The sequence below is a fragment of the Panthera pardus genome, unplaced genomic scaffold, assembly GCF_024362965.1.
Source record: "Panthera pardus isolate Hobbes unplaced genomic scaffold, ASM2436296v1 HiC_scaffold_24, whole genome shotgun sequence".
Classification (NCBI taxonomy): domain Eukaryota; kingdom Metazoa; phylum Chordata; class Mammalia; order Carnivora; family Felidae; genus Panthera; species Panthera pardus.
In genome coordinates this window covers 47,078,989-47,103,027 of record NW_026526810.1, presented here as the reverse complement: position 1 = coordinate 47,103,027, position 24,039 = coordinate 47,078,989, and the positions used below count along the sequence as shown (strand labels likewise).

Genomic DNA, 24,039 nt, shown 5'->3' with positions numbered 1-24,039 from the left:
TTTTTTAAAGATTTCATTTTGAGAGAGAGGGTTTGCGGGAGAGGCAGAGGGAGAGAGAGAGAATCCCAAGCAGGCCCCATGCTGTAAGTGCAGAGCCTGGTGTGGGACTTGATCCCACGAACTGTGAGATCATGACCTGAGCTGGAATTGAGAGTTGGACACTTAAGTGACTGAGCCACCCAGGCACCCCTAGATTCTAAGTTTTAATGGCAATAATATTTTTTAATGGATATAACATAGTTTTTTAAATGTTTCCTATTATTGGACATTTAAGTTGTTTCTATATTTTCTGTTGCTATACATATGTGTGTGTGTGTGTGTGTGTGTGTGTGGGTACACATACACATGTACACATATATACATATATAAATACTTGTACTTATCTCTAGGATACATTTTCATAAATAGAATTGCCAGCATAAGCATTTTCAGTGGTCCTTTCTGGTGGGTCACAGTAGAAAGAATATGGCCCTGGGATCAGACATCCTGATCGATATTCTGCTTCTCCAGTTTCCGGATATGTGACCTTAGGCTCAGTCTGCTCGGCCTCATTCTCTTACCTGTTAACCAGGGATCATACTACCACCCACACCCCCCTCCCTCCCCAGTGCTGTGAGGAGAACTACATGAAGACCATGCCTTTAAAGTGGCTGAAACATAGGGAGTGCTCAGTACATGTTAGCTCCCTGTTCCTGTGGGATGAGTTAGTTTGCACGCATGTGTGTGCACATGGCTGGGTGTGTAGAATGAAGGGAAGAAAATAGAAGACTGTAGTCACTATAAAGAAACCAGTAAAATTGACTTGAAAAGAGACAAATTTAGACCATGAAGATTTCTTTCATGGTCTTGATGGTATTGATAATGAAGATAGAAACGGAAGTCCTCAATGACTATTTTTCTTTGCACTAGGCTGTCCAGTAAACACTTCTAACCTTGTTCCCTGTCCTCTTCCTTCCTAAGTGCTCATCTTCAAACTCTACCAGCGGGCAAAGCACGTGTACAGCGAGGCTGCTCGGGTGCTCCAGTTTAAGAAGATATGTGAAGAAGCACCTGACAACACGGTCCAGCTGCTGGGGGACTTAATGAACCAGAGCCACGTGAGCTGCCGGGACATGTACGAGTGCAGCTGCCCTGAACTGGACCAGCTGGTGGACATCTGTCGGTGAGCCTGGGACAGCAGCATGGGGGGGCTGTGGGACATGGCCACGGAAACTGTTGAAATGAATGAAAAAAAATGCAATATTTTCATAACCTTCTAAATGAAAGGGGATCCTTCCCCACTTCCTATCTGAGGTGTTGTCTATGATACAGAGCTGAACTCGTTCCCTCCTAAATATCTGTAGGAGAAATATTGGAGACCTGACTCCAATAGCTTTATGAATCAGTTCTTTGGAATCAGTTCTTCACAATGGCTTTCCATCTTCGGATGATTAGGTATTTCAGGGAGCTTTTCTTAGCCATGGCCCTGCTGTTACTTTCTCATCATATTTTAATCAATGGTATATCCACTATAATGGGGGCCCTGCCAGCATCTCCTGTTTGGTGTCCTAAGTGTCCTAAGATTTTTTCAAAGGAAGGGAGAAAACAGAAGAAGGCCCTCAGACCTGATAGTGTATTTGGGGGCAGGGGAGGTTGCTGAAGGAATTACTCAGAAAGCTTTCCAGATTTAGGTTAAGCAATTTGGAGAAATGAGGACTTGATGAAAGCCTGGCTTATAAATGGTTGTTTGAGACAGAAATGTAAAGGGGAAAACTCTTTCACAAAGCCTGAGAACAGCTTCCTTGTAATTGTTAGAGAATGGGGATAATAGAGTAGAATGGTCACTTTACCCAGAAGGGATTTCATTGACCTTGGGAGGACTGAAAGGGAAATTGGGAGAACTCTCACATGGCTAGATGTTATTTCCACTGTGAGAAGATAATGCAGAACTGCCTGCAATTAGTAATGACAACAAAATTAACCACTTGGCGCCTATGGCTTGCCTCATTCATTACCACACTTCCAGCCTGAAAAGTTTAAATCACCTAGCTCCACTGATCACAGATGGCATGTGTAACCCAACTTGTAGAGAGACTTGAACATAACACTGATGAGAATCACTCCGCTGACGTCAGAGTTTGCTCACTAATTGCCAAAATGCCTTCCAGAGCTTGTTCTACTATAAGTGCTCTTTTCTGAAAATATCAAGGGCCCAGTAAATGGAAGGGATGAATATTATTCAGTTCTGGAAATTAAAACAAGTGGAATGACTTGTGCAGAAATCAGGCAGAAGTGTCTTTGCCTGGAGGGTAGTGGGGTAGTTTGACTCCCCCCTGAAAAGCAGTGAAGGGGCATTTGGTCAGCCTCCTGGAATCCCCTAGTGAACCTTCTCTTCCTGGGACTGTCAACCAGCTCTCACTCTCATGGAGCCTCTCATGGGGAAAGAGGGGAGTGACAGTTAAAAATAAATTGAGTGGTAGTGGTATAAAAAAAATAGTGCTATGAAAAAAAAAAAAAAAAAGAAGGGATAGAGAGTATCACGGTTGGATGGGTGACCTTTATTTTTTTTTTTTATGGGCTCTACATGCATTTTATTTTTTTATTTTTTTTCCAATATATGAAGTTTATTATCAAATTGGTTTCCATACAACACCCAGTTCTCATCCCAAAAGGTACCCTCCTCAATACCCATCACCCACCCTCACCTCCCTCCCACCCCCCATCAACCCTCAGTTTGTTCTCAGTTTTTAACAGTCTCTTATGCTTTGGTTCTCTCCCACTCTAACCTCTTTTTTTTTTCCTTCCCCTCCCCCATGGGTTTCTGTTAAGTTTCTCAGGATCCACATAAGAGTGAAAACATATGGTATCTGTCTTTCTCTGTATGGCTTATTTCACTTAGCATAACACTCTCCAGTTTGGATGGGTGACCTTTGTAGGAAGGGTTGAGGAAGGCTTCTCTGAGATGATGATGTTTGAGTGGAGACCTGAGGACATGAAGAAATGAGAATAGCAAGTGCATAGGCCCAGAGGTGGGGATGTGGCTGTCACATGTGAGAAAGAGCTGGACAACTCGTAGGCTGGAGGGCAGTAGCAGGTGATGAAGTTGGGGGGGGGGAGTGGGGAGGCACAGCACAGGGCCCTCCTAGGCCACTGGAAGGACTTTGGCTTTGGGTGTGGAAAGGTGTCAGTGGAAGTGCTAAGTGATCCCATGCAAGGCGTGCCTTGAAGGAAGATTCAAGATAATTGTTGTGTGGGTGAAGGACAGGAATCAAGATGACTCCTGGGTGTTTGGCCTGAGAAAGTTTGCTTGTTTCTGTCAAAGCCACATTTTGGGAAGCCATATTTCACATTTTGGGGGGGAGAATTCTCTCATAGTGCCATAAGGTAAGAAAGCAGGAGGGGTCCTTCAAGACCTGAGCAGGCACTAGAGGTGAAGTGATTTGAACAAGTAAATGTATTGAGTTGGTGTGAAAGGTCTGGTTCCTCATCCAGTGCTTTTGCCATGCCTCTCTCTCTCCCCTGAGTTTACTGAGATATGATTATGTTGGAATGTGGGTCATTTTCCTTTCCGGCTTTAAAACTTTAATAATGGAGGTTTGTGTTGTCCTAGTGTGCAGCATGTGAACACTGGACAAAGCCATGTTGAGCGAGGGAGGCAGTGTGTGGAGTAGGAGGACAACTGAGTTGAAGTTAAGAAGGTTGAGTTCCAGCTCTGCCACTTTTCCTTCTGAGCTCTGTGATTCTGCACTGTTGTCTTGTTTTATGACCTCCTGTGTCTTTTTCTGTTCTAATCATCTATAGGTCTCTCTCTCTCTCTCTCTCTTTTTTTTTTTTTAATGTGGTTCCAGTGAGGGATCTAATGGCTAGGTCTTAAAAGAGTTTAGAAGAGCACCTTTTATTATTATTTTTATTTGTTTTTGGAAAGTCCTTTCTTAATGCCTTGACACTCAAATTTAACACTTAAATTAACACTTATTTTTTTTTAATTTATTCATTTTGAGAGAGAGAGAGCATGAGAGACAGAGAGAGAGGGAGAGAGAGAATCCCAAGCTCCCATGGTCCGCACAGAGCCCGAGGCAGGGCTCGATCTCACGAACAGGCAAGATCATGACCTGAGCCAAGATCAAGAGTCCGACAGACACTTAACTGACTGCATCACCCAGGCATCCCTAAACACTTAATTTCTCAAAGTATTTCTGTCTAGCTTATTTCCATCAGCTGCATTTCTTTTTTTTTTTTTTAATGTTTATTTTGCAAGAGAGAGAGAGAGAGAGTATACATGTGTGTGCATGGGGGTGGGCCACAGAGAGAGAGAGAGAGAGAGAGAGAGAGTCCTAAGAAGGCTCTGCTCTGTCAGCACAGAGCCTGATGCAGGGCTCAATCCCATGAACCTTGAGATCATGATCTGAGCCAAAACTAAGAGTTGGACCCCTAACTGACTAAGCCATCCAGGCGCCCCTGCTATATTGCTTTTCTGAGGAAAATTCAGTTGTGTCTAGTATAAGGAGCTCATTCTCTTTTTTATGGGCTTTTTTATTTGGAAAGTCAATTGCAAACCATCAAAATTAGTTTCTACTTATTCCAGAATCATATAGGGGTCAAGTTTCCCATATTGAAAGATTACCTTTTGTTGTGTTGTAAATATTGGCCAGAATAGTTGTCTGGTCCCTAAACTTCTGATTTAATTAATGTTTTCTTCGTTGTCACTGTGACCAGCAGATAGTCTCCAAATGTTCCAACTGGTTGCCAGTTACTAAAAGGTCCTACATGGCAGAGCAACCTCCTAGGAGGACAGACTGGGGGAACTAAGTAGATGCAGTCATTGATGCCATTCCTCCCTACAGCCAGCAAATGCTTTGCCCCAGGGTATTTGTGTCCTATGTGGCACTGAAGTCTAAACTCCGCTTTCAAAAGCTCTTGACACTTGTGTGTGTGTGTGTGTGTGTGTGTGTGTGTGTGTGTGTGTGTGTGTGTGTAAGGGGAAAGAGGAAGGAATGCAGAAGAATGAAAAAGATAGTGGTGAGATGGGATGGTTAAAAGTGAGAGAGAAAGACGGATAATAGAGATTCGTGGAGGGTAAATGAGTAGAAAGGTTCAAATGCAAAATGAGATGCCCTTAAGCCCTAGTTCCTCCTGAAGCTTCATGACTGTAGCACTGGGCTAGGCAGGGGAGGTGCTGGATGTGCTGGGAAGGGTCCTGGCAAGGCCTGGGCCACTGGTACCATAAAGTCAACCTCTGGTAGAGTATTCTTTTAAGAGTCACGATCATCTCCACACTTCCCTGTCCCCTTTAAAAGTGTTAACACCAGTGGGGAAAGCATGATTAAGACTGGGCAGCCTTAGATGGTTGGTTGCCTTCCAGAGACCAGATGAGGGAGGAGGGAAGCTTAAATGGGTTCAAGGAGCAACAAGGCCAAAGACAAGTCTTTACTTCCAGGTCTACTTGTGACACTTTAAAATTCCTTTAGTTTTCCTGAAGGCCTGCTTGGAAACTATTTGCATGAAAACACAACTAATTGATTGAGTGAATGAAGGATTTTAATGCCTAGATACTTAGGGCACTACATACAAGCTAAAAAATTTTTTTTAGTTTCGTTTTTAAAACTTTTTATTTAATGTCCAGTTAGTCGACATATGGTGTAATATTAGTTTCAGGAGTAGAATTTAGGGATTCATCACTTATATACAACAGCCAGTGCTCATTACAGCAAGTGCCCTCCTTAATCCCCATCACTATTTAACTCTTTCCCCCACTCCCCTCCCCTCTGGTAACCATCAGTTTGCTCTCTCTTGTTAACAGTCTGTTTCTTTGTTTGCCTCTCTGTCTCTCTCTCTTTTTGTTCCCCTTTGCTCATTTGTTGTTTCTTAAATTCCACATATGAGTGAGACTATACAGTATTTGTCTTTCTCTGACTTATTTCGCTTAGCCTTATACTCTCTAGCTCTATCCATGTCATTGCAAATGGAAGGATTTCATTCTTTTTTATGGGTAATATTCCAGTGTGTGTGTGTGTGTGTGTGTGTGTGTGTGTGTGTGTGTGTACATACATACCACGTCTTCTTTATACATTCATCAATGGATGGACACTTGGACTGCTTCCAGAACTTGGCTATTATAGATAATGCATGTATAACTTTGAATTAGTGTTTTTGCATTCTGTAGGTAAATACCTAGTAGATTGCTGGATCGTAGGGTAGTTCTATTTTTAACTTTTGAGGAACCTCCATACTGTTTTCCAGAGTGGCTACACCACTTTGCATTCCCACCAACAGTGCAAGAGGGTTCCCCTTTCTCTGCATCCCCTCCAACACCTGTCATACAAACTGAAATCTTATTGTGATCTGAGCTAGACTATATTCAAAAGGCATCTCTAGGTAGCTAGCCTATAGGAAAATGTGTAAGAAGCTGCTATATGACCCAAGCAGAGAAAAGAGGGGGAAAAGAAAGGATAGAAGAGATCACTGACACTCGCTCTGTTTGTCAGTTGAGCTTTTCACTGCTCTTTAAGAGAAAATCAGTTTAGCATTCAAAGAAAGGGCCAGGGAGGGAGAAGGAAACTACATTCATGCTGTTAAGCTGTTTATTATTTTTATTAAACTAATGTTAGAAAACCTCAATTATGTGAAACAAAGTATAATAGTGAGAGAATAAGATGAAACTTGCCCAATTATAAAATAATTCTTCTAGATGAACAAAATGTAAATTTTAAGAAACGGCTAAATTTTAAAGTAGGATTCGTTGAGAAACACAAAGCAATTTTCAAACCAAGTCAGTTATATATGAGATAGCTCATTTGTTATCAATTTTCCTGGTTAAACTTAAGAAAAAATAGTTAATGTCTTTTATTTCTGTTTTGACACTTGCTGAAATTAGAGACCTCATTGCTGCATCATTGCCAAAGCTATTAAGGGAAATGAATGACAAATGTTAATAGGCTAACAAAGATTACAAAAGTTAATTTGCTGTCTTCCTCAGAAATCTTTTCAAACTTTACTCCATGGCTATGCTGCTCAGCCTTTTGCACCCATTCTCCTGAGCAGGTCAGGGGAGAATGAAGTGTAAACTCCTATTTGTATGTTTCCTTCCCCATGATCTTGAGGCTAATCTTTACACTCTACCAAATAAAGGGACAAGACCCTTTCCACTGCGCTTAGGGGCTCACTTCTCTTTGGGCCCCTGTCTTCCGCTTACTATCCTCTCCACCCCCCTAACCCTGTTCATATATACATATATATATATATATATATATATATATATATATATATATATATATGCCCTTTGCAGAAACCAGCTCATGTTTCAGGGCCTTTAGTAGCTTACGTTTCTTAAACAGACTTGTAGTTACATTTTCTTATACTTTCTCATTTGAACAGTATTTGAAGTCTGTGGTTTCTTGAATCTAAAGCAATCTGAGTGTTTCTAACTTGGCTGCAAAAGTCATAGAAATTCTTCTGGAAGTTCTGTTTTCCTGAGATTCTAGCCGGAAGATTCTAGGCTTTAGAGCAGAAGCTAGAAGGCTTTCCAGATATAAGATATATTACTGACAGGTTATATTTATATATAATATATATATGTGAGCTGTCTCACATATAATTAAAAGTTGTTTTACATACTTCAAGAAATTCTTTTTTAAAATTTAGCCATTTCGAGGGGCACCTGGGTAGCTCAGTCAGTTAAGCGTCCAACTTTGGCTCAGGTCATGATCTCATGGTTAGTGAGTTCAAGCCCCATGTTGGGTTCTGTGCTGACAGCTTGGAGCCTGAAGCCTGCTTCGGATTCTGTGTCTCCCTCTGTCTCTGCCCCTTCCCTGCTTGTGCTCTCTCTCTCTCAAAAATAAATAAATAAACTTTAAAAATAAAAATAAATAAAATTTAGCCATCTCTTAAAAAATGCATTTTGTTCATTCAAAATGATATTTTATAATTGGGTGGACATTATCTCTTCATTATTGTACTCTGTTTCACATAATTGAAGTTTTCTAACACTGATTTAATAAAAAAATAAACAGACTGGGTATATATTTTGATATTTTAAAACAAGTGTAGTAATCCCAACAGCTATTTATTACAACCTACCAAATGTCTAGAATTGTGCTGGGCTGGGCCTGGAGAGATATAACCTCTCCCTTAATTCAAAATATTCTGAATTAATTTAATACCCATTTGTATAATATATAAATATTTTGAAATAAATAAAATTGAATTGAAATACGAGGCACAATCCCTTCCTTCTTTCCTTCTTTGTAGCAAGGCTGTGTTTACTGGATCTCCCTCCACTCTCCCCCCACCCCCACCACGCCCTGCTTTTTTCTGTGCCTTGTATCTTAGTAGGTGCTTAGTGGTCCAATCAGCTCATTTAAAGTAGGAAATTTTAGCCAGGCTATATTGGATGCCTGGAAAGTTAGTTATATGATTACTTTTCAGCGATAAAAGGATCAAAGGGAGCATTCTATAATCTGCCTAACTCCTCTTGCCTTTGTTTCGTAGATCATACTAATAAAGGCAAAGTCTGCTTTGGTTGTTTTGACCAACCCTTCCACATTATTCCCCAATCTGGTCACCACAAAGGAGTGGTATTTGGGGGATTCTAGGGTTTTGGTGTTCATAACTATTGTATTGCTCTCTGATGTGCAATAACTCAGAATCTATATTTTTAATGTCTTAGCGTTCTCTTGGGAAGAACAAGGCTTGCCTTCTTTTTCTTTCCTAATATAAAGCTTATATTGGTCTCCTAACTTTTGGATTTTTCCCTGAATTTCTATGGCATATGCCAAAGGGCATATTAAGCACCAGTTTAGAACACTGCAGACAGGACCTCTGCCTCTGTGAGTATATATAGCTGGGCAGGCTGCGGACCAGGTACTCGGGCGGCCCCCTGATTTGTGATCACAAGTGCCATTGACTCAAGGGCAGAAGGCTATTTATAATAATAGCATTTATCATTTTCTGTTTGGGAAATTTGAGCCCTGATGACTTAATATCATGTGGCTGATGCAACCCAGTCCATTTTCATCTGCAGCAGGCAGGGTGGTGACAGAGCAGCTCTGGGGACTCAAAAGTGAATATATTTGCCTAGAAATACTTCTAGTTTCTGCTTTCTGGAAAGTGGCAGGATACTGAGGAAAATACACCCTTTGGCACAATTCCTATTGGTTTTGTAACCAGTTAGAAACAATACTTAGTTTGCTTTAGATTCAGTTTTGAAACAACAGCTTTCAAAAACTTTTCACATGAAAAGATGTAAGAAAACATGTCTGAAGTCCATTGAAGACCATAAAAGACCTGGTTGATTTAAGTCCAGCACAGTGGCATAGTCTGGATCTTAGAGAATCATGTAAGAGGCACCCTGTTGTTCTCTAGACCAGGCCACGGTTGGCTTCTGTGTCCCGATTTTAGGGTCTTCCAGAAATACTTCGGTGACACCTCGGTTTTTTCAGCATCTTCCATGGGTAGCAATAGTTTGATGTCACTGCGTATCACAACTTTTTTTTTTCTTTGTGATTGAAAAATGGCCCTTTGCCAGTCTGGGAACTCAGAATTATCCTAGAATCTCCCAGTCAGAGAAACTTTCAGCCTGGATGATAGGAGTCTGGGCTCTGTGCAGCTGCTGGGCTGTAAGCTGAATGTCTGGGGGACGGCAGGAGATGAGTAATCTTTATTTGCAAGCATTTTGTTTTCTTCCTTAAACATCTATTTTCATTTGAAAAACATATTTTAATGAATACAACAGATAATAAAAAGGAACCAACTGAGAAAATCACTGAGGAGAAAATGAATTACTGGTGTGCAATAAATCTGATGTCCTAGAGGAGGGTTAATATTCTATTGATATTTTCCAGGAAGTAAAGTAGCTCATTTAGATGGAAAAAGAGAGACAAAATTGTGCTAAATTAATTATGGAGTTTTTAATCTGCTATGAATTTGGAGCAAATTTTATTAGGAAGAATTGGAAGTACATGTTAACCTTTATTATCAGGATAAATTACATCTTTTAAAAATGAGGGACTCTTGTGCTTTGTGTAGGGCCTTTCACTTGGGTATAAATCTTTGGTTGGAAGCTGGCCTGGGTGATGGCGACTAAAATGACCTCTTTTTGTGTGGTGGTTTAAATAGTGGTTTCCATCCAGGTCACACATTTTGGCTGATGGTAAATTCTGAGTTCAGCTGTCAGAGTAGTTCCCAAAGGTTCAAGGAAGATGCGTTTGGACTTGTAGACGCCACCTTCCATTTTTGTGGAAACGTCTGTATAGCTTCCCATTAGGGTTTAAATAGACAGACTGGTCTAGAGTTTAATAACATGTTCCTTCTTGATAAATTTTTCAATGCAAACCCAGGCTGTCTGTTCTAGGGGACTGATACTTTAATGGGGAACAGCCAAGTCTTACGAACACACCTTAAATGACTACTAGAGAGACCCCTCACTTGCATAAGACTTGCAATTTACATTTTGATTTGACTTCATTTGGAACCACCTTCTGATTCATACTGTTGATCATGTCTGCTGTCTCTTTTCCTTTTACTCCCTCCTCTTCATCACCTGTAAGCTTGCCACATACAACTCTTCAATTGGTGACTTTATAGAATCAAGACTTTACAGTGGATTATTGCCAGCTTTCACCAAACAGGAGTAATGCTAACTTTTACTACCTAGAGAAAAAACCATGGGCTAGTTTTAGATAGAATTAAATTTCAAATCACCTTCTGAAACAGTGTACATTCCTTCATGTCCTAAAATGTTTGGCAACACTTAACTACCCCTTGCTCCCCAAAAAAATCCCACACATATTCTCTTCTCAGGCTGTGTGTTCTAGAAGCACCAGGCAAACCACTTTTACTTTCTTTTACAGGTTCTAAATTTTTTTTTTCTCATTGTTTTAGGAAGTTTGGGGCTCAAGGGTCACGACTCACTGGAGCAGGATGGGGAGGCTGTACAGTATCAATTGTACCTGCTGACAAGCTGTCCAGCTTCCTAGCAAATGTGCACGAAGCTTATTACCAGAGGAGCGACCGAAACTTAACATTCGAGAAGCAGAGTTTGTTTGCTACCAAACCTGGGGGTGGGGCTTTGGTTTTCCTTGAGGCCTAAACAATGTAAAAAATCTCAGAGAAACTATTTAGGGCGTTTAGGAACTGGCAGAACTTCTTATGCCACAGTAAATTAATCCTCTTTCTGTTTTGTATTATGATGAACGGTTGCTATTATCAAGATGTATTTCCAAAGAAACGGTTGAAAGTTCTCTATGCTTCATAATGATTATTTTTCCATCTTAAACTATGTTTTCTACCAATAAGAGCCAAAATTATGCTTGGGCAGATCTTTTAAGGATGATTTACTGACATTTATTGATTTCAAGATTTTTAAAGATGAATTGGTAAAAGACATTTATACTGACCTCATGGATTAGACTTGAGTTAAACATGCTGCTACAATTAAAGGGATACAATTGAATTGTATGATATATTCTTAAATACAGTCCATTTCTGGTTTCTCTTGACACTCTTCTTCTTCACAGTTGTAGTCTTCTGTTGATGATGTTGATGATGAGAGTGATGCCAGAAACTCTCTCTCAGTTCGAGCTTCAGAACGCTATTAAAATAATACATAATGAAAGACTCACAAATTTTCCTGGATACTTGAATGTGAGGATACACTCACTAATTATCAAGACGAGAAGAATTACCTTTTTTTTTTTTTTTTTTTTGGCCAAGATGGATTTAGGCTCATTTACTTTTTAAAAGCTATGTGATATCACATAAACAATCACTTTCAATTCTTTCAGCCCTCAGCTGTCTCTGTCACTTAAAATAGAGAAACTTAGATAAAAGACACTCTACACCTTACCTCTATTAACACTATAATAGTTATCTGGATGATAATTCAGATAATTCAATTTGTTTGTAGAATTTACTTTCTTCCCACTTATGCTACCTCTTCTCAAATGCCTCTCTGATCCACAGGGCACGCTTACTGCTCTGGGAAACCCCATCCATGCCTCGCAACCCTTTGGGGTGTGTCTAGCAGGTCTCATTTGTATGTGTGGAACAGTGTAGGACAGGTATACAGGTATGTGGGTAAAAGTGGGTTCTGGGATTGAGTAGGGGTGTTGGTGAGTCCTTATGTGTTCATCAAAAGTGGGCAGAAATGTTTAGCCATGTGGTGATGGTAAGTGAATGGCTTTCTCACAAGAAGGTCTTCCTGAATTACATGAAGATTTAATCCAAAAAGTAATTTGCTGCTATAACCAGATAATTGAGACAGCAGCAGTCTTATGGCATAAATTATCCAGAAAATTATCACACTTTTGTATTATTCGATGACTGTTTTGCTCATTAATGTGCATCTTAAACACTAGACATCATCATCTTGAATCTCAGTTTTGGAGAGTCTGAGGCAAAGCTAGTTTTAATATTTCTCAAAGGACAACAGTCCTATTTAAAGGACTCGGAAATCCACTCTAGTCTAAAATAAACTGCAGGTGCATTTTCATCTTGAAAGAAAGGTAAACGCTTGAGAAAGCTTAAGTGAAATATGCTGAATGAATTGAGTTTTTAAACACCCAATAATCCAAAATCTGAAATGATTTAAAATTAGAATTCTTTGTTTTTTAATACTATTCCATTTTCCACAGAAGATCTGTGGTTGGTACATAATTACTTAAAGATACCTGGATTACTATAAAAAAAAAAGTGGTACTTTCTGTTGCTTTGCTATTCTATTTAAGCTTTTCATCATGAGATTCCTTCTTGCAGTAGGTGACTAAAAACTTCCATTGTGCCCTCTGCTTTGGAAGACACAGTTGTTCTAAGCCAGGGATCTACTCTTGTCTTGGTGTCTGGCTTGAAGAAAAGAACTAGTTTTCAATCAAACCATCACCAAGTGTCATTCTAGAAATTATGAGAGATTTCAACCTTTTCTGGAGAGGATGGGGCTAGGGCAACTGGAAAAAAGCTTTATGAAGAAGATGGAATTTGAGCAGGGCCCTAAAGAATGAGTCGAATATGAAAGCTGGGGAGCAGGCACTGCAGATGAGTGAATGTATGAGTATGGGCGAATAAACATGGTGTGTCTGGACACCCCGGTTTGTTTGCCCTGGGATACAGTGGAGGATAAGATAGGTTATGCTGGCTGGAGGTAGCTTTTGAAGAGCTCGAAGTCTAGCATTTAGATGAGGGGTTGCCAACCGGTAGCCCACAGGCCACATCTGGTTTGCAGATACATTTAGTTTGGCCCCTAAGTATTTAAAAACTTGGGGTTCTCATCAGAAATTTTATAGGAGAATCTGGATTATGGATGGTGAAAGATCTGATTATCCCCTGCCCTCCATTCCTGGGGGTGGGGGGCGGACAGTGAACTTAAGCTGAGGTATAGCTGCTTTGTTTAGATGATGTTGGACTCTTCAGTGTGCTACAGTTTCCAAAACTTGTAGTTTCCCTGATACTCGGCCCATGTACCATTTACCAGCCGAGGTCACCTGCCCTTCACCAGCACACTGGCACAGTGGCTTTCTTACACTAAATAATTCTCTGTACCCATGTCTCTAAGCCGTAGTAGTTAGGGGAGACCAAGAAAAATGGGAGAAAGAATTTTTTTTGGAAGTAAAGAATAGTCCTATTTGTTTAATATTAAACATGCAGGTGTTCTACTCCCTTCTCTCACCTTTCTGGCTCAAATAGAAATTTGATTAGATGATCTACTCTCTGTTTTTGACGTTACACTAGTGGCCAGTGAGGACTGTTCTCGAAGACATGCTAAAAATAAAAAGCTCTCTCCTACTCCTGACCTCAGCTGGCTCAACCTTCAGATTTATTGCACCCCTTTCTCTACATGTCCTTGCCTGCTGGAAGGGAAGAGGAACCTTCAGATTTAACAGAAGTGCCCATAATTTAAAGAGGAGCCAAAGAGGGGGGGACAAAGAAAACTGGAAAGACAGAGCAGGCTCCTTTATTTTCTTTCTCACACTTGAGTCCTGTTTAGAACCTTATAATTTCTGTCTTATGTTGAGGGCAGGGACCATTCATCTAACGCATTCATTGGAATCCAATGTATTATTGTTGAATTATTAATGGGAAATAAAATAGGACTTCAAACAGTGATAAATTTTCTATTAGTTTGAAATATTGACTGCATTTGGAGGTCTTCAGTTGCATGAACTGTCCATGGTCAGAAGCAAGGGATGAGGATAAGTGGGCATGAGGTTGTCACTAATATGTAAAACAGAGATGATCTTAAATGTGCATGCAGATGATTAAATTAAAATAGCGTATTCTACCTTGTCACTCATTGTAACTTGGATGTGAAACCATGCAGTGCTATTGAATATTGTCCAGTCCAATTAAGACAAGGTAGAGAGAGAATTCTCAACTATTTTCAAAAAGGAAACATACCAGTTTATGTAGGAACTTGTCAAAGTCATTCTTAGCTTCGTAGGGTTTCTTGGTAGCCTTTGCCTGGAGTCTAATCAAAAAATTTTTTAAAAATCAGTAGCCAAACTAATTGTTTTATACTGACACCAACTAAGAGCCAACATTTACACAAAATTTAATATTCTGGGCATCTGCTGGCATTTTACATATATTCATTCAGTTACTCTTATGAAGTAGGCACTACTGTCACCCAGTATTATAAATGATGAAAAAGGCTCAGACAGGTTCAGTAACCTGTCCCCCCAGTCCTCCAGCTAGCACGTCATACAGGATGTGAACCCAAGCAGTGTGACTTGAGCCTTCAGTTCAACCACTGTGTGCCACTGCTCCCCAGGAGTGAAGCATTCTCTTCATGAGATGGTTTACACAGTATTTGCTGAACTGACTTCACTCTCCCATCTCCAGTGCAGACTTTAGGGGGCGTCAGTGGGGAGGGAAGAATAAGAGGGACTGGCAGGGAGAGATCTGGGGGGAAAGAGCGGTGGAAAAGGCTAAAGCGTGAGGGTGCTCACTGGACTGGAAGCCCATGGAGGCAGGAATCCAAGAATCTATCATGATTTTTGTCACCAAGTACTCATTTAAGAAATACTTATGAAGGAGTTGAATAGCTGAATTTAGGAGGCTGCAGAAACCTTTCCAGACATCTATGGATGAGGGGAGAGGCAGAGCTGAGCTAGGCTAGGCCAGGATGGGTAAGAACTTGGTACAAGGGAGAAACATTAGCAAGAAAAACACAGCAGACAGAAAGGAAAATGAAAAGGGATAGATGGCTATTAATTTCACAGCAAGTTTCAAGGGAGACATTTTAAATGATTTTTTTCCTCCATGGAATTTGTAGGAAGAAAACATTTCTGAAAATTCCAATATACTTTGCTAAAGCATAAAGTTTGGGTTAGCCCACCCCCCGCAAGGCTGCCTGTAGGTTTTTTTTAGCACTTGGCATAGGGCACCCGGGACGGCACAGCAGGGCTAGTTCTTAGGGTCTCCTGCATTAGAGACACGCGACCAACAGATGCCTCCTCAAGTATTCTCTGCTTTATCTCTGTCCATTTTATCTCCCCAACTGGCTTTTCTCTTCACTTATTATTCCCCTCTGGGTCTGTTCTCTCCTGCTTTCCTCAAATCTGGCTCTCACAGCTTGGGTCTCTTTCTCACAGTCCTAACCACACTCCAGAATATCCCTGCTGCCCTTTCTCAGTAACACCCTTAGAATCTCCCTCAGGTGCCAGTCATACTCAATTCTGGTTCACCTCGCTTTGTTAAAATCAAGCCATCTTCCAACTCACCCTTTTAACTTGCAGTGCCCTGTTCCTTTTTTAAAAATAACACTTTTATTGACATATGTCTCATACCATTAAATTCACCGTTTTAAAGTGTATAATTCAGGGGCGACTGGGTGGCTCAGTTGGGTAAGCGTCTGAATGGTCCGAAGCGTCTTGTGGTTTGTGAGTTTGAGCCCTGCGTCGGGCTCTGTGCTGACAGCTCAGAGCCTGGAGCCTGCTTCAGATTGTGTCTCTCCCTCTCTCTGCCCCTACCCCACTTGTACTCTATCTCTCCCTGTCTCTCAAAAATAAATAAAAACGTTAAAAAAATTTTTAAGTGTACAATTCAGTGCTTTTTTAGGACACTCACAATTTTGCATCATCCCCACTACCTAACCTCCATTTTTCTGTTTGCCTTTCCTTTCTTCTCCATGAGTATCTCTTTCGAAGATTACAGATAGACTTGTATGCTGTGCCTACAGATTTAATAGGCATATGAGATTTATATACACAACTGAATATTTCCCCTTTAATTTCTCCAACTGTTATGGAACCTGGTCGGATCACCCGGCAGAAGAACCAACCGGCACATGGCAATCTTGGAAGGCAGGTGGTTTATTTTACACCAGCGGGCTCAGAGGAGATCACTCTCCTGAGGTCTGAGCCCCAAGCTTAAGCAGAGGGAACAATTTATAGTTTGTTACTTCCGCATTCCCCATTAGTAATTTGGTGCGCTGGGCAAGTGGGATAGGAAGAAGAACCTGGAAGGGGAATTTCCCTAGCAGTCCTGTCGGCCATCTTATAACAGATTTTTCCCTATCACAACAATGTCCCATTGCATAAAACATATCTGAGCGCTTCTTGCAAATTGCTCTGACTGTTCTACATTCTTCTGTATATTCTCAGTGATGAGAAATCCCATCCCATACAGATTTGATTTGGGGGAACTTGTAAACGTCACCTGGGATCAGATCTTATAATTTAGGTATTGTGAAGGGGAAATTTGAGTGATAAGATTTTTCGTGAAAAGTGAGGTAAGATTCTAAAGTAATAGGCTAGATTTTCTCATGTGACTGGGAAACTGGCTTTTTAACTTTGGTTTTATTTATTTAAGGTTTTAAGTAATCGCTACACCCGACATGGGGCTCAAACTCACAACCCTGAGATCAAGAGTTGCAAGCTCCATTAACAGGCAGCCAGGTGCCCTAAAACTGGCTTTTTTTTCTTTTATAATTTTAAAATGTTTTTTATTATTTTTTAATATTTGAGAGAGACAGAAAATGTGAGTGGGGGGAAGGGCAGAGAGAGGCAGACACAGAATCCCAAACAGGCTCCATGCTCCGAGCTATCAGCAGAGCCGGACAGGGCTCAAACTCATGAGCAGTGAGATCATGACCTTAGCTGAAGACAGACACCCAACCGATTGAGCTACCCAGGCACCCCTCGTGATTAACTAGTTTTTGTGTTTTTTTTCCAATTTAAGTATAGTGTACACACAATGTAAGTTTTGGGTGTATAACACAGTGATTCGACAGCTCTGTAGGAGACTCGCAATTTAAGTTCCAAAATAGGAATTAGAAGATGAATGGCACACAGCTGTGGCTTGTCTGCAGGGCTGCACTCAACTGTCAATTTTCGGGCATGTGAGTATGCTAAAAGTCGGTTAGTCTCAATACTTTATAGTTTTCCTTTTTCTACTCTATTTATAAAATAAATGTGCCTCCCAAAATGTTTGTATCTATAGCAGAAGAGGAACAAAGAACTAGCCCAAGAGAGACCAGCTAAATAGCCTGTTTTTCTAGTTTACGTCTTCCGGAGGGCAGGGCATGTTTATGGGTTTATTTTTTAATATATGAAATTTACTGTCAAATTGGCTTCCATACAACACCCAGTGCTCATCCCAAAAGATACCCTTTTCAATACCCATCACCCACCCTCCCCCCCCATCAACCCTCAGTTTGTTCAGTTTTTAAGAGTCTCTTATGCTTTGGCCTTGAGCTTAAGCCCTAAAGGTGGAGGAGTAAAAGGAGATAATGTTTAGCAATGAATTAAATTAGTAGAGTAGTTGATTCTGTAGACAAAGAAACTTATTCAGATGGACAGTTAAGTAGAAAATCTCTTTGCAGATACCTGAGTTGATGTATTTTTAAATAAACCTATCGTAGCTTTATGTAATACACTTGCTCAATTAAAATGTTTTTAAGCACTAGAAAGTTGAGTAAGGAACAAACCTATCAAGCTCCTTGTCAATTCTTTCCTGCCGCTGTCTTAGGAGTTTTATTTCTTCATTAATTCTGTGCTTCTCTCTATAAAATCAAAATTTCGAGTTAAATTTTAAAGTAAAGCAGGCATTTCTACTTGGGAAAGAATAAATCAGCAATTTGCTGACTTCTACACGTGAGCAAAAGCCCTTCACAGACCAGTTCTTCAACATCCCCTCCCTACGCACTACGTGGTGGGAGGACGCCCCCAGCCCAGCCCCTCCTATATATACATACCAAACGCATAACCCATGACACCTGAGTAAGGTCTGGACTCCACCTTGCTGCTTCAGCAGGGGCCCTCTTACAAAGTGTCGATGCCTGTGTGCGCGTGTGCATATGTGGTGGGGGTTGGAGGGCTGGGGGAGGTGGGAGGGAAATGGCACCCCTCAGAAAGCAGATTTTCTACAAACTTTTGTCCTGCTCGCTGGATAAGACCTACCTGGCTGCTCTTCCATTTATCTCTCTTTGTTGTATTCCATTCCTCAATACTGCTCCAACTGCCACCCCTGCTCCAGCGAGCTCATCCTGCAAACAACCTTTCTGTGCTCCCAGGGCTCATCTTTGTAAATCAACAGTACTCCAGTCTCTGTTCCCTGGAGCTCTCTCCTGGTGTCTCCATGCTGGGATGCATCCCTCCAACCACAGTACAGCAAAGTTTCCTTCCTTCCTTCAACCCCCTGATACTTGCCATGGCTCCACAGCTCTAACGTACACCCTTGACACTTACTAGAAAAGAATCTCCAAATCTCTTAAGACACTCAGAAGTGACTCTCCTCACCGGTAAAATAAGGAGCTTAATGCAGATGATTTCTATGATTACTTCCAGCTCACAGCACTTATGATTTTACATTTAACAACAGTTTGGCATCAACTTACATCCTAAAATCCTTTTGATTCTTTGCAAACTGTCTTTTTGCTTCTTTTATGATATCACGGTAAGTTGGAGCAGGTGGTGTGATTGGCTTATGGTTAAGGAAAGATTTGTAATTAGGAACATTTGGGAGAGAAGGACAGTATCCATTACTGGGGGGACCAAGAGGGCCATCTCACCCAGGCTTCCCATTCATGAAGGGTCTCAAGTGTGGACATGAATATTACGTCCAGATTTAAACTGAGAAGACAGAAAGAAGGAGGATCCATTAGACCACGTTAAACTGTGTCCCATAATCTGAACTACACCACCCACAGTGCACTCAGACTTAATAGTTTCTTAAATTCTGTAATTACCTTTTTTTGTGGTGTTTTGTGTGTGTGCCTGTGCATGCACACATGCATGTGTATGTACATTAAAAGCAGCAATTTGTTAAATTAAATATTTAAAATGTATCAAAATTTTTTAACCTATTTAAGCATTTCTTCATTTCTACATATACCAAGAACCTCAAGGTTTCTTGACTTCTGAAAGGCTCCGGAGGTGCATGGCAGTGTATGTTGGTTGCCTTAGTTATTACAGGGAAGAAAGATGGTAAGTAGAAGGTGTAAGTGTGCTGTTAAAAAGCCCAGGGCTCTTGTCCCACCTGTTTCTGGTACAGCCTGTGGTTGTGCTCCTAACCCTGGTCTTAAACCCACATTCGTGCCTAACAAAGCAGGCACTTCCCTTCTGAATTCCCTTCCCTTCAGCAATTGGCGAATGACTCCAGGAGGCAGCTCTCGGCTTGTGTTAAGAGAAGACCTTAGCCTCACTGATAAACCAGGAGCTCTTTAAACCTCTGTGATTGCCAAGACACAGGGCATGAGACTGTCCTTGTATGGCCTCCGCTCCTCCTCCTGAAGCACTCTTCAGTATTACCTCTGTCTTTCTCTGACTGCATTATTTATGGTCTCTTTCAAGGCTGTCCTTGATGCTCATTTTAATTTTATTTATCTGGTATGAGAATGTTAGGAGCAGTCCAGTGGATTTGGTCTCCGGAGGCAGGACCACATAGGTACTTAACTTTATGACCTTAACTTCCTGAGCATTGCATCTCAGCTGAGGTATCTAGAAGGAAAAAGATGAATGGCTCCACAAGAAAGATTCTCAAAATGAACTTACATAAAATTCATGTCTTTCCTATGAAGCTCTAAACTACTCAGGAATTATCTTCAATCACTTATAATTGGAAAATCAAGGTCTTAGAATCAAGGAAAAGGTCACCTGGTTTTCTCTGCACTCAAGACTACTTTCTCAAGAATGCTAGAAGCGGTAAGTTCTCTGGGTTGGTCACAGAACCTGTTTAAGCAGGATTTTTTTTTAAATTTTTTTTTTAACGTTTTTATTTTATTTTTGAGACAGAGACAAAGCATGAACGGGGGAGGGGCAGAGAGAGAGGGAGACATAGAATCGGAAGCAGGCTCCAGGCTCTGAGCCATCAGCCCAGAGCCCGATGCGGGGCTCGAACCCACGGACCGCGAGATCGTGACCTGAGCTGAAGTCGGACGCTTAACCGACTGAGCCACCCAGGCGCCCCGGCTTTTTTTTTTTTTTTAATATGAAATTGATTGTCAAATTGGTTTCCATACAACACTCAGTGCTCATCCCTAAGCAGGCTTCTTAACAGCATCACTGACCATAGAGGGAAGCAGTGTTGACAGCAGAACACACTCCATCCTACCAAGCACAGAGTTTGAGAGGTGCTGGGTGATTATATTACCCTAAAATGGATCAAAAGTCTCTGAAATAGGCTTTAGAGAAGACTATTCATTGATACGTTCCAAGTTTTCTTTCCCCCTTAATTATATCTAGGTTTTAGAATAAGATTTTTCTTCAAGAAAGAGAGGAGCCTGACTTCACTGGTTAATGTCACAATGGCATATGGTTCCTGAACTTATGGTTCCTGATGGAAAGTTCATTTGTACTGTGTAGGTGGAAATTAAATCAGTACTCTGATAGCATCTGGCACCCCCAGGAGGCAGACCAGCAACTGCATGTGCACAGGATGAATAATCATTATTGGCTTCAAAGACTCATTCAAGATACAGCCCTTTTCAAGGCACCATGAAGCAAAATTGGGAAGTCAACAAAGTGTGTTTCTTCAGTATCCTTTACTCATCTTCTCTCTTGATGCTCTTATTTCAGGACTCTCTTAGCTCTTCCTCTCTCCTTGGCTGGCACTGATGGGCCATTACCCAAAGATTGTAGAGGGAGTGCTATCCTGGAGATTGAGCTCTGGTTCTGGCACTGTGGTCAGAACTTACCATTTAAGACATGGTAGCCAAGGTAGTTAGCCAGGCTGGCCCTCTTTTTCCTTGTCTGTAAGGGATGGGGGTTTAGTTAGGTGGTCTTGTGGCTCTCTTCCTGTTCTGATTTTCCATGAAATAGAATATGAGCCTATTTAATTTCAGAAGTTCAGACCCATCACTAAGGTAAGGGCAAAAGGCTAAGAGAGATGTGGGATGGAATTCGAGATTCTGTAAAGGAATGAAGGAGAATTTGTTTATTAATTGGGTATGGGGGCTGGATGAGAGATAGGGAGGGGGAGAGATCAAATGTGACTAAGATAATGATGGAATTATTTTATAGAGATGGGGAAGTCTGTCATTTTGGACGATGTACTACAGGGGATGAAAAGGTATTTTAATAACGGGCATGTTCAATTAGAAACTCTCAATAAACGCAGATAGAGATTAATGGGAGTAGATATGAAAATGGAGACTCTCTTCAGAGGTGATGGTTGAAACAGTGAGAATTAATGAGACCCTGGGGACGAATGAAGTGGGAAAAGAAAGAATCTTGATGAAGAGAGATTTTAGGGATTAGGAGTAGAAGAAGGGGAGGAGCCAGGAACTGGTATAACTAACACAGTAGCATATACCAAAGGAGAGAATCTCTTTAAGAAGGAGGAGTGACAAGTAAGTCAGTCATAAAGGTCGATTTGAAAACAAATAAACCTAATTGGGTGATACCATTACTCATTCAACAATTACTTTTTGAGCACCTGTTGTGTGCCAGGCACTCTTCTGGACCCTGGAGATTGAGCAGTGAATAAGATATAAAGGTTTCCACTCTCATATAGCTCATATTCTAGAGCATGTACACTTTCCATAAACCATTCACCACAGAGAAGTCAACGTATACTCAAATTAAGTCCCCTGTTTAAAGGGGGGCATAACAAGCAAATAAACTGATTAAATAGTGGTAAGTCCTATAAGGGCAGTAAAACAGTGCATGAGAAGAGAATGGCTGGGAATGTGTTTGGGGGTGCACAACATTAGCTAGAGAAGGCCTGAGTATCAGAAGAAATGGAGCTGGCCGTGACATTTGAGTAGGAGAAAGGGCAGTGTAGCTGGAGTAGAGTGAGTGAGGGCAGAGAGGTAGGAGATGAAATCAGATAGGTGGGGCTGGGTCTTCTAAGGGACTTCGTAGCCGATGGCAAAGTGCAAGAGGAAGCTGTTGGAAGCTTTTAAGCAAGGGACTTAATTGAATTATCCCTTGACTGTGTGATGAATGGCTTGTGGAAAGTGGAGAAAAAGGGAGGCTCTAAAGGGGGCTTTCTCCATAGTTGAGGCGAAAGTGGTAGCCGTGCTTGGACTAGGGTGGTAACAGTGGAAACTGGATAGTTTCAAGATATGCTTTAAAGGTGGAGATGATAGAATACAAGGCTATTTTAAAATAGGTGTCCTACAGCCTAAAGATGAAATAATATTGTAGACATAGAATATAATATTATATTCCCTTTCTTCCTTTCTCTTTCTTTCTCTCTTTCTCTTTTCTTTCTTTCTTTCTTTCTTTCTTTCTTTCTTTCTTTCTTTCTTTCTTTCTTTCTTTCTTTCTCCCTTCCTTTCTCCCTCTCTTTTTCTTCCTTCCTCTTTCTCTTTGTTTCTTTCTTTCCTTCCTTCCTTTTTTTTTTTGGACATTGGAATTTCTAACAAAATATTTGGGGCACCAAACCTGGTGGTACAGATGACAGTTTGGGGCAGGGGGTCCGGCCTGTTGGCCAGCTCTTAAATGATCTCAGGTCTAATCAATACCTGTGCAGAAGGCTGACATTGCACTTCTCCTAACAGTTTAACACCTGGGCCCAGGAAAGCGTGGTACCAACTTAAGTTAGCCTGCTTCTTGATTAGTATACCAAACATCGTAGGTGGCTAGAGTTAACTAAAAATCCTCAAAGACACTATATTTTAGGTGGTGGTAAGGGGGTGGGGCAATAGTTGGAAATGGAGTGGAAATACAAAGAGTTAACATTTGTTGGATATCCAACATGCACTGTGATGGGATCTTTACCGTATCTCTAGAATTCTGCTTGAGATTCTTGACAAAATAAAAGGGTGGCTGGCGGCTTTACTTACATGAAAATAGCTCTACCCCACACAGTCTTGTTTGTTGCCTGACGGAGGGCATCCCAGGAACCCTTTTCCTGGTCACAGCCTCATTTTGGACTGGGTTTCTGTTTTCAGTGTGCTTCTGAGGGCAGTTCATTTTACTCTGGGAGAGACATTTCATAGTGATGTAGGTTATATTTGAATAGTAGCTATTATTGAACAGCCAGCTTATCACCTGGAATTTCCTGTTTCCAATCAATTGTTCTGGCAACCTATGGTCAGAAACACAGCATTGTCTTCAGAAGTTACATCCACGAGTTCTGATCACACTGTACAAATTACCTTGTCTTCAGGGACCTTCTAAATGAACCTACTGGAATAAGTGTCCATGTGAACCTCAGTTTTCTCTTGATATGAATCAAGTCTGAATGGTAAAATTCCAAACTAAAACTTTCTTAGGCTGGATCCAAGTTACTTTCAAACTTTGGCTTTGAGATTTCATTCTGCGTAAGTAACATTTTTGACTATTCAATGAATGACAACTTAAGGGATACATTAGTGTCCTCAAATCTAAAAGAGAAGTAGTGAAAGCCTCATTTTAAATAATTATAGTGGACAAAAACTAAACTTCACAAAATCTGCTCATTTTGACAAATGTTTCAGCAAGACTTAAAAATATTACTGTGGTAATCATTTCTCAATATAGGTGAGTGAAATCACCATGCTGTACACTTGAAAGTTACACAATGCCATATGTCAATTATATGTCAATAAAAGTAGAAAAATATATTACTGTACAAAGAATTATTATAGTAGCATCAGTGTAATCAAAAGCCAAGAAAAAATTATCCCAGGATCCCACTTTCCAA

The 24,039-nt window shown here is 40.8% G+C and overlaps 2 protein-coding genes across 9 annotated transcripts in view; one reads left to right on the top strand and one right to left on the bottom strand.

Annotated features, from left to right (window-relative positions):
- The window catches only part of GALK2 (galactokinase 2), a 137,887-nt gene extending 126,671 nt beyond the window's left edge, over nucleotides 1-11,216 (top strand). For both annotated transcript variants that reach the window (XM_019442156.2, XM_019442155.2), the window contains exons 9-10: nucleotides 961-1,162; nucleotides 10,858-11,216. In XM_019442156.2, the coding sequence (XP_019297701.1) occupies nucleotides 961-1,162; nucleotides 10,858-11,065 (410 nt within the window). In that variant the 3' untranslated portion in view covers nucleotides 11,066-11,216. The remainder of the gene's footprint in view (nucleotides 1-960; nucleotides 1,163-10,857) is intronic.
- A 78-nt stretch (nucleotides 11,217-11,294) lies between these two features.
- The window catches only part of FAM227B (family with sequence similarity 227 member B), a 195,121-nt gene continuing 182,376 nt past the window's right edge, over nucleotides 11,295-24,039 (bottom strand). For 4 of the 7 annotated variants that reach the window (XM_053889079.1, XM_053889081.1, XM_053889082.1 and 1 more), the window contains 4 exons: nucleotides 18,806-18,878; nucleotides 17,897-17,971; nucleotides 14,365-14,434; nucleotides 11,295-11,566 (listed from right to left, as the gene is read on the bottom strand). In XM_053889079.1, the coding sequence (XP_053745054.1) occupies nucleotides 11,444-11,566; nucleotides 14,365-14,434; nucleotides 17,897-17,971; nucleotides 18,806-18,878 (341 nt within the window). In that variant the 3' untranslated portion in view covers nucleotides 11,295-11,443. Of the gene's footprint in view, nucleotides 11,567-14,364; nucleotides 14,435-17,896; nucleotides 17,972-18,805; nucleotides 18,879-23,197; nucleotides 23,334-24,039 lie in introns of those variants that run through there. The other 3 variants (XM_019442163.2, XR_002078047.2, XM_019442162.2) reach the window with 3 other exon arrangements.